General features: G+C 47.4%; 1 protein-coding gene across 1 annotated transcript; it reads right to left on the reverse strand.

The window, feature by feature from the left end:
- Nucleotides 1-7,125: 7,125 nt before the first annotated feature.
- On the reverse strand, nt 7,126-9,048 carry LOC127331685 (probable amidase At4g34880). Its single transcript, XM_051357867.2, has 5 exons — nt 8,530-9,048; nt 8,248-8,462; nt 7,932-8,168; nt 7,632-7,833; nt 7,126-7,482 (listed from the first exon to the last, which is right to left on the reverse strand). Exons 1-5 carry the CDS (start codon nt 9,046-9,048, stop codon nt 7,126-7,128), a joined length of 1,530 nt encoding a protein of 509 aa, XP_051213827.1.
- Nucleotides 9,049-9,628: the final 580 nt, after the last annotated feature.

Here is a 9,628-nt window from a genome sequence, read left to right on the forward strand (position 1 = left end):
TCTAGTTTGGTGCGCCAGCGGTAACACTTGCAGCTATAGGCATTTTCCTAGTAGTGGAAGTTACCTTATGATTCTATTATTAGAACAAATTATGATGTTGATGTTTCATCTCTTGATAATACTTGATTCACACTTTCTGCGCCTAGCTGAAAGGCGTTAAAGAAAAGCGCTTATGGGAGACAACCCATTATTTTACTTCTGCACTTTGTTTTATATTTGAGTCTTGGAAGTTGTTATTACTGTAGCAACCTCTCCTTATCTTTATTTTATTGCATTGTTGTGCCAAGTAAAGTCTTTGATAGTAAAGTCAATACTAGATTTGGATTACTGCGCAGAAACAGATTTCTTGCTGTCACGAATTTGGGCATGGTTCTCTGTAGGTAACTCAGAAAAATCTGCCAATTTACGTGCGTGATCCTCAGATATGTGCGCAACTTTCATTGAATTTGGGCATTTTCATCTGAGCAAGTCTGGTGCCTCTAAAAAATTCGTCTTTACGGACTGTTCTGTTTTGACAGATTCTGCCTTTTATTTCGCATTGCCTGTTTTGCTATGTTTGATGGATTTTTTTGTTCCATTAACTTTCAGTAGCTTTGTGCAATGTCCAGAAGTGTTAAGAATGATTATGTCACCTCTGAATATATGAATTATGCACTGGCCCTCTAATGAGTTTGTTTTAAGTTTGGTGTGGAGGAAGTTTTCAAGGGTCAAGAGAGGAGGATGATACAATATGATCAAGAAGAGTGAAAAGTCAAAGCTTGGGGATGCCCCCGTGGTTCATCCCTGCATATTTTAAGAAGACTCAAGCATCTAAGCTTGGGGATGCCCAAGGCATCCCTTCTTCATCGACAACTTATCAGGTCACCTCTACTGAAACTATATTTTTATTCCGTCACATCTTATGTGCTTTACTTGGAGCGTCCGTTTTTTTTGTTTGAATAAAATTGGATCCTAGCATTCTTTGTGTGGGAGAGAGACACGCTCCGCTGTTGCATATGAACACATGTGTTCTTAGCTATACTTTTAATGTTCATGGCGAAGGTTGAAACTGCTTCGTTCATTATTATTTGGTTGGAAACAGAAAATGCTTCATGTGGTAAATGGTATAATGTTTTGAATAATTTGATACTTGGCAATTGTTGTGCTCATATAGATCATGTTTAAGCTCTTGCATCATGTACTTTGCACCTATTAACGAAGAACTACATAGAGCTTGTTAAAATTTGGTTTGCATGATTGGTCTCTAGAGTCTAGATATTTTCTGGTTAAGGTGTTTGAACAACAAGAAGACAATATAAAGTCTTATAATACCTACAATATGTTCATATGTGAGCTTTGCTGCACCTTTTACACTTGAGTTTGCTTCAAACAACCTTGCTAGCCTAGCCTTGTATTAAGAGGAATTCTTCTCGTGCATCCAAATCCTTGAGCCAAATACTATGCCATTTCTGTCCACCATACCTACCTACCACATGGTATTTCTCTGCCATTCCAAAGTATATTAGTTGAGTGCTACCTTTAAAATTCTATTCTTTGCCTTTGCAATATATAGCTCATGGGAAAATAGCCTTAAAAACTATTGTGGTGAAGAATCTCTTAATAAGTTGCTTGTTGAGCGGTAACCATGTTTCTGGGGACGACATTAACTCTTTTACCTTTGTTGAATATCATGTGAGTTGCTATGCATGTTCGTCTTGTCTGAAGTAAGGGAGATTTTCATGATCAAATGGTTTGAGTATGCATAATGTTAGAGAAGAACATTGGGCCGCTAACTAAAGCCATGATTCATGGTGGAAGTTTCAGTTTGGACAATTAATCATCAATCTCTTATGAGAATTTTAACTGCTGTTGAATGCTTATGCATTAAAGAGGAGTCCATTATCTGTTGTCTATGTTGTCCCGGTATGGATGTCTAAGTTGAGAACAATCAAAAGCGAGAAATCCAATGCGAGCTTTCTCCTTAGACCTTTGTACAGGCGGCATAGAGGTACCCCTTTGTGACACTTGGTTGAAACATATGCTATGCAATGATAATCCATGTTAATCCAAGCTAATTAGGACAAGGTGCGAGCACTATTGGTATACTATGCATGAGGCTTGCAACTTATAAGATATCTTATACATAACACATATGCTTTATTACTACCGTTGACAAAATTGTTTCTATGTTTTCAAAATGAAAAGCTCTAGCACAAATATAGTAATCCATGCTTCCCTCTGCGAAGGGCCAATCTTTTACTTTATTGTTGAGTCAGTTTACCTACTTCTTTCTATCCCAGAAGCAAACACTTGTATCAACTGTGTGCATTGATTCTTACATGTTTACCTATTGCACTTGTTATATTACTTTGTGTTGACAATTATCCATGAGATATACATGTTGAAGTTGAAAGCAACCGCTGAAACTTATATCTTCCTTTGTGTTGCTTCAATGCCTTTACTAAGAATTTATTGCTTTATGAGTAACTCTTATGCAAGTCTTATTGATGCTTGTCTTGAAAGTATTATTCATGAAAAGTCTTTGCTATATGATTCATTTGTTTACTCATTATCTTCATCATTGCTTCGAATCGCTGCATTCATCTCATATGCTTTACAATAGTATGATCAAGATTATGATAGCATGTCACTTCAGAAATTATCTTTATTGTCGTTTACCTACTCGAGGGCGAGTAGGAACTAAGCTTGGAGATGCTTGATACGTCTCAAACATATCTATAATTTCTTACGTTCCATGCTACTTTTATGATGATACTCACATGTTTTATACACATTATATGTCATTATTATGCATTTTCCGGCACTAACCTATTGACGAGATGCCGAAGAGCCAGTTGTTGTTTTCTGCTGTTTTTGGTTTCAGAAATCCTAGTAAGGAAATATTCTCGGAATTGGACGAAATCAACGCCCAGGGGCCTATTTTCCACGAAGCTTCCAGAAGATCGGAGGAGATACGAAGTGGGGCCACGGGGCGCCGCCACACTAGGGCGGCGCGGCCTACAGGGGGGCCCGCGCGGCCCTAGCATGTGGGGCCCCCGTGACGCCTCCTGACCTGCCCTTCCGCCTAATTAAAGCCTTCGTCGCGAATACCCCAGTACAGAGAGCCACGATACGGAAAACCTTTCAGAGACGCCGCCGCCGCCAATCCCATCTCGGGGGATTCAGGAGATCGCCTCCGGCACCCTGCCAGAGAGGGGAATCATCTCCCGGAGGTCTCTTCATCGCCATGATCGCCTCCGGATCGATGTGTGAGTAGTCCACCCCTGGACTATGGGTCCATGGCAGTAGCTAGATGGTTGTCTTCTCCTCATTATGCTATCATGTTAGATCTTATGAGCTGCCTATCATGATCAAGATCATCTATTTGTAATGCTACATGTTGTGTTTGTTGGGATCCGATGAATAATGAATACTATGTCAAGTTGATTATCAATCTATCATATATGTTATTTATGTTCTTGCATACTCTCCGTTGCTAGTAGAGGCTCTGGCCAAGTTGATACTTGTGACTCCAAGAGGGGGTATTTATGCTCGATAGTGGGTTCATGCCTCCATTAAATCTGGGACAGTGACAGAAAGTTCTAAGGTTGTGGATGTGCTGTTGCCACTAGGGATAAAACATCGATGCTTTGTCTAAGGATATTTGTGTTGATTACATTACGCACCATACTTAATGCAATTGTCTGTTGTTTGCAACTTAATACTGGAAGGGGTTCGGATGATAACCTGAAGGTGGACTTTTTAGGCATAGATGCATGCTGGATAGCGGTCTATGTACTTTGTCGTAATGCCCTGATTAAATCTCATAGTACTCATCATGATATATGTATGTTCATTGTTATGCCTTCTTTATTTGTCAATTGCCCAACTGTAATTTGTTCACCCAACATCTGTTTATCTTATGGGAGAGACACCACTAGTGAACTGTGGACCCCGGTCCTATTCTTTACATCTGAAATACAATCTACTGCAATTGTTCTTTACTGTTCTTCGCAAACAAACATCATCTTTCACACTATACATCTAATCCTTTGTTTACAGCAAGCCGGTGAGATTGACAACCTCACTGTTACGTTGGGGCAAAGTACTGTGATTGTGTTGTGCAGGTTCCACGTTGGCGCCGGAATCCCTGGTGTTGCGACGCACTACACTTCGCCGCCATCAACCTTCAACGTGCTTCTTGGCTCCTACTAGTTCGATAAACCTTGATTTCTTTCTGAGGAAAAACTTGCTACTGTACGCATCACACCTTCCTCTTGAGGTTCCCAACGGACGTGTGTTAACTGCACGCATCACCCACTTCCTCCGACGCGACGCCCTCCTCCTGGTGGGAGAGCTTCCCTGCTCCTCCCAGAGGGCGACCCCTACTCCTCCCGGCACAGCATCCTCCTCGCGGGCGGCTTCCCCTACTCCTCCCGGCACGCTGCCCTCCTCCTCGTGGGAGAGCTCCCTGCTCCTCCCGGCAGGTGGCCCCCTGCTCCTCCCAGCATGCCCTCCTTCTTGCGGGCGGCTTCCCCTGCTCCTCCCAGCATGCCCTCCTTCTTGCGGGCGGCTTCCCCTGCTCCTCCCGGCACGTCGCCCTCCTCCTCGCGAGCGACCGCGCACCGCTACCCCTGCTCATACCGATGCACCGTGCTCCTCCTCCCAGCCCACTCCCGTCGAACATCATGTCAGCTGAGGCGGACGTGCTCGTTGGCAGATAGTGAATGTCGCCTCAGCTGAGGCCCGTGCCGCCAGTTGCCGCGACCAGAAACGACGACCACAGGGGCTTGTTTGGCGTGCACGCTGTGAGGATGCCCTGGACAGTGCGGTAGGCATGATACCTTCAGGACGTTCGTAGCGACGACGCTGACGCGGCTCTGGATCCCCTGGAGCGTTGACATGGACTTCAGCGGGCGCGACCTTGCCTCCCTACGCTAGATCCGCTCCACCTCCTCGCAGGGTCTGGCACCGTTCTGGCGTCTGTGCGACCATGTAGTGCCGGTATGGGCTGGTCAAGTGGACAGAAGGGTTGCGCATCGCCGCGTCATCCAGGTTGTGTGTGGGTCGCTATGGGCACAAGCGTAGGAGAGCGAGGTGAGGATGGGGGAATGCATGCTCAACCTGAACCTGGCATGGTCCGGGCCTCACATTGCCACTGCAGTCCACATGAGTGCCGCCGCCGGCCATGTCACATACAGAGAAGACCCTCTCCCATGCGTACGGTGCAACCCTCCCCTCCCTCCATCTTCCCAACTGGCGGCACCTCGCCCCTGCCTCGTGCTGGTAGTGGTCGTCCCCACTAGCAAGGTCGGAGAGCGGCATCACCCGGTAGCAGCGACGGGAGGCCGGCAGAACCAGTGGTGCTCAGCCGTGTACCTTTTTTTCTTCTTTTCATTTTAGATCCTTATTTATTTCCTAAACTTTGCACTTTAGCCCTTTTTCTTTTTATTAGATAACCGTGCAGATGGTGGGGTTGACAGACGGGGTCCAACTCAGTGCCACATCAGCAAATACGGAGCTGTACAGGCTCCAGTGACCTCCAATAAACCACCAAGCGTATTCGGTGACCGTAATTTAGGTATTCCATTGTACAGTGACCGTAGTGAATAAGGGAATCAAGTTCAATGACCTCTCATATATTTTACTCTCTGTTTTAATGAAATACATTAGAGGTCGTTTGGTATCCATCATTTCGGCCTGAAATTCTGGAATTCATTTTAAAATTTTATAGGTGGGCTGTTTGGTTGTCACAGAATTGGGCCGTCATTTTATTTAGGAAATCCAGCAAAATGATACCATGGGTAAACACGATTCCGAGCTGAGACCTGTCATTCACTTTTCTCGGTGGAAAGCATTTACAAATTTAATATTGAATTATGCTGTCATTTGCAATTCATGTGACAACCAAACAAGTGTCCATTTCTAGAATTACAATATAAATAAAATAAATATATGTATTCATTTCAAAATGCTACAAATGAAATGAAAGCCAGACTTCCAAACGACTTCTTAGTGTTTCTCTAAAAAAAGAGTAGGTAGGGTTTCCCGTCATGATGGCCGTCGCCGACGCGCTGATGCCCCCGCCGCCGCTCCCAGCCCAGCTCCTGTCGAGGATCGTTCTCGCCCCAACGCTGGCTCTCGCGTGCGCCGCGGCCGATGCGCGGCCCTACCTGTGCTCCGCGATTGGGTTGCTTCTCTCCGCTGGTTCAGCCGCCGGGGTCGTGGCACGCCGCGTCTGGGGCGAGGGCTCTGCCCCCTTCGTGTTTCTCGAAGCGCTCACGGGCGCGGCTCTGAAGGCCTGCTTCTGTCTCTTCTTCGCTCATATAGGCTTGCTGCTGTGCGGACACATCCTGCTCTTCCTGGCCGACATTGCCTGTGATTTCATTGATTTGGTTCTTGGCTTCAGGAAGGTACGATCGAAATAACTCCCTTGGATCTTTACCGAAGCAGATATGTGCTGAGCTCTACTAGACATAGTTAAATTTTACATGTGCATCGTTCGTTTACAGACATAGCTCAAGTTGTTCTGGCGAGTAGTGTAGTGTTCCATGTCAATTCATCGGCTCATCTGCATATATGACTGCGTCATTCCATTTTCGAACTATTCTCATGTTCATGCCCACGGTCTCTCCTTGTGCTGTGCTCCTCAGAGTGCCCTTTGGAAAATACTTCGGGAGACCATTCAGGAGTTAAATATATCCTCCTGCACCGCGGCTCTTGGAGGGGCCTGCTTCCTGCTAATTGTCACTGGTTGTCTGGTAGCATCGATGTCGCCACCTGTGGAGGGATCCACATCGCAGGGAGAAAAGATTGGTTACATGATCATTGATGTGGGGTTATTTGGCTTCCACACGATATTTTGCATTGTCATCATTTCAGATTTTGGACCTAGCGCCCGGAGGAAGAACAAGTTTGTTTGGTCGTTATGGGGCTGGCGACGATATTATGTACTCATCTACGTTACTATTTCACGAGTTTACACTATGGTGTATTGGTGTATATATATGATGGTGGAATTCATGCTCTGTTCAACCGTAATTACTTGCCCAAGAAGTAGCGCTTTCATGGGTAGCTGGGGGTTCACTACTCTGAAGAAAGTAGTGACGTTTAACAATCTCGGTCTTTGATGATTGTGCGTTCTAGCTAGGGCTTGAACATCGGTGGCCTTCTCACGTTGGTAGCTTGCTCGAAGGCGTAAGCAATCTCGATCAGCCTGGGTTCGTACCCCTGCAGCCCGCTGAAGCATATGCCGAATGGGACTCCCTGCTCGCCATACCCCGCGGGCACAACTATGCCGGGGTGGCCGCCGATGGCGCGAAGGCTGGAGGCGCTGCTGTTGGGCGTCACGATCGCGTCCAGCTGCTGCTCCTTCATCAGCCTCTCCAGCCCATTAGCGGACAGCTCCTCCAGCCGTCGAATCGCAGCTCTCTCCACAGATCCAATGCCATGTGTGTTTTCCGCTGCGATAAGATTGCGCTGTCCGAAATCTTTCAGCCTCTCCTGCAGCAACATGTTGAGAAGTTTAAACGAAATTTGAAGAGTGCAAGTAGAGAATAAATAGTACAGTATACCGATTTTGTAATGTTTGAACCTACATTTAGAAGTGAAGAGATGAAAAAGGTTGGATTCAGTTGCGTTTGTAAAGTTACCTGGACAGGATTTGCATTGTTGAAAGCTATGACGTCTGCAAGCGAGCGGACCGGGGAGGAGCTCAGATCTGCCAGGTACGCGTTCAGACTCAGCTTGAACTCTGCCCGCACTGCCATGAACTCGTTGGAAGCAATATCAACCGCCAGAGCGGTCAAATTGGTTGCCACGTCAAGGTTCTCGATCACCACGGCCCCGTGATGACTTTGGCAAAAAATTCAGGAATCAGTTGTTCACGGAATGTACTATATAGTATATAATTTGAAGTCGGTGAAATAATTTCGACTTGACTTGTCGATCACCTCATTGTGTCGAGGTGCTGCTGGTACACCCTCAGTTCCGCCTCCCCGTATCCTTGGAAGAAGCCATTTGGGATGCCGATTCTCTTGCCTCTCAGCCCATCTTGCTTCAAGAACTGCATGTACCCTCCAGCCGGGATGTACTTGGATGCTGCTCCGGTGGCTGCGGCGTCGAACGCGTCGTAGCCGACAATGGTGTCAAGCACCTGCACCGCGTCCGACACCGTCCGACACATCGGTCTGCATTTCATGGTCGATGGTTGGATCAGAGCATCAGCCCATATTTGAACATTTCCAGAGAAAGAGTAAGAAGAGTTACCCGACGGTGTCCTGCCTAGGGGTGATGGGAATGACCCCGGACCTGCTGGTGAGCCCGACAGTAGGCTTGATCCCGACAACGGAGTTCCACGATGACGGGCAGAGTATGGAGCCGTCGGTCTCCGTGCCCAGCGTCACCGCCGCCATGTTTGCCGCCACCGCGACGCCCGGCCCGGCGCTTGACCCGCATGGGGTGGACGACAGAACGTACGGGTTCTGCACAATTATCTTAAGCTCGCCAACTTCTCAAATTTCATTTGGAAGGAAGTACCAATCTGATTACCAGCGTCTGGCCGCCGCGGGCGCTCCACCCGGAGTCGACGGTGCGGAAGTTGGACCACTCGGAGGGGTTGGCCTTGCCGAGCACCACGGCGCCGGCCTGCCGGAGCCGGACCACCACGCCGGCGTCCCGCTTGACAACGGAGCCGAGGAGAGCGAAGGAGCCGGCCGTCGTGTTGAGCGCGTCCAGGGTCGCGATGTTGTCCTTGAGAAGGACGGGGATACCATGTAGCCCACCGGTCAGGAGGCCGCCGGAGGACGCGCGCCGAGCATCGGCGCGTGCCGCCTGCCGGAGCGCGTCCGGGTTGACCTCGATAACGGCGCGAAGTAGCGGGTTGAGGCGGCTGATCTGGTTCAGGTAGAACTGGACGAGCGCCGTCGAGGTGAGGCTGCCGTTGCTGAAGCCCAGGTGGATGGCCTCCACGGTGGCCTCGTGGAACTCGAAGCCGTGTGATACGCTATTTGCTGCGACCAGGGCCAAGACGGCCGCAAGAGCTTGGAGTTGGAGCCGCAGACAAGCCATGCTAGCTTAACTGAATGGTTTCTGTGCAACCCAGTGGGTTTGATGGCTTGGCTTGGCTTGGCTTGTCTGCTGTCTAGTGTTTCTTGCTTCGTGTGACCGGTTTCATCTCTGGCACCTGCGTGTTTGAGTAATTTCCTGCTATTACTCCCTCTGATTCGTCCAGAGGAATTGTTGAGGTTTTAGTTTAAATTAAACCACTAATTTAAACTAAAACTCGAACACTTATTATGGATCGGTGGGAATACCAATTTTGAGATCTCCATAGGTATCTACAGAATATGCTACACGAGGGGGAAATTTGTGCTAGGAAGCAAGAGAGTGAAAGTCCCTTTGACATTTTCTTTTGAAATTTTCTAGACATCTAATATATTCTTTACCGAAGGCATTGACAAGCTGCACTACACAACAAGCTCTGGGGTGGGTGAATCATTAACAAGTCTAAGCGTCATGTGGACCATACTAAACCGAGTCCTACTCTTCCAAAAATGTGATTTTATCTTACCAGGTTATATAAGCTAGTCATTGTGGCAGTGGCAAAGAATAATGATGGTATTTCTGATTTATTTTACATGATATCAAC

Source organism: Lolium perenne, chromosome 2, assembly GCF_019359855.2.
Source record: "Lolium perenne isolate Kyuss_39 chromosome 2, Kyuss_2.0, whole genome shotgun sequence".
In the NCBI taxonomy this organism is placed as follows: Eukaryota; Viridiplantae; Streptophyta; class Magnoliopsida; order Poales; family Poaceae; genus Lolium; species Lolium perenne.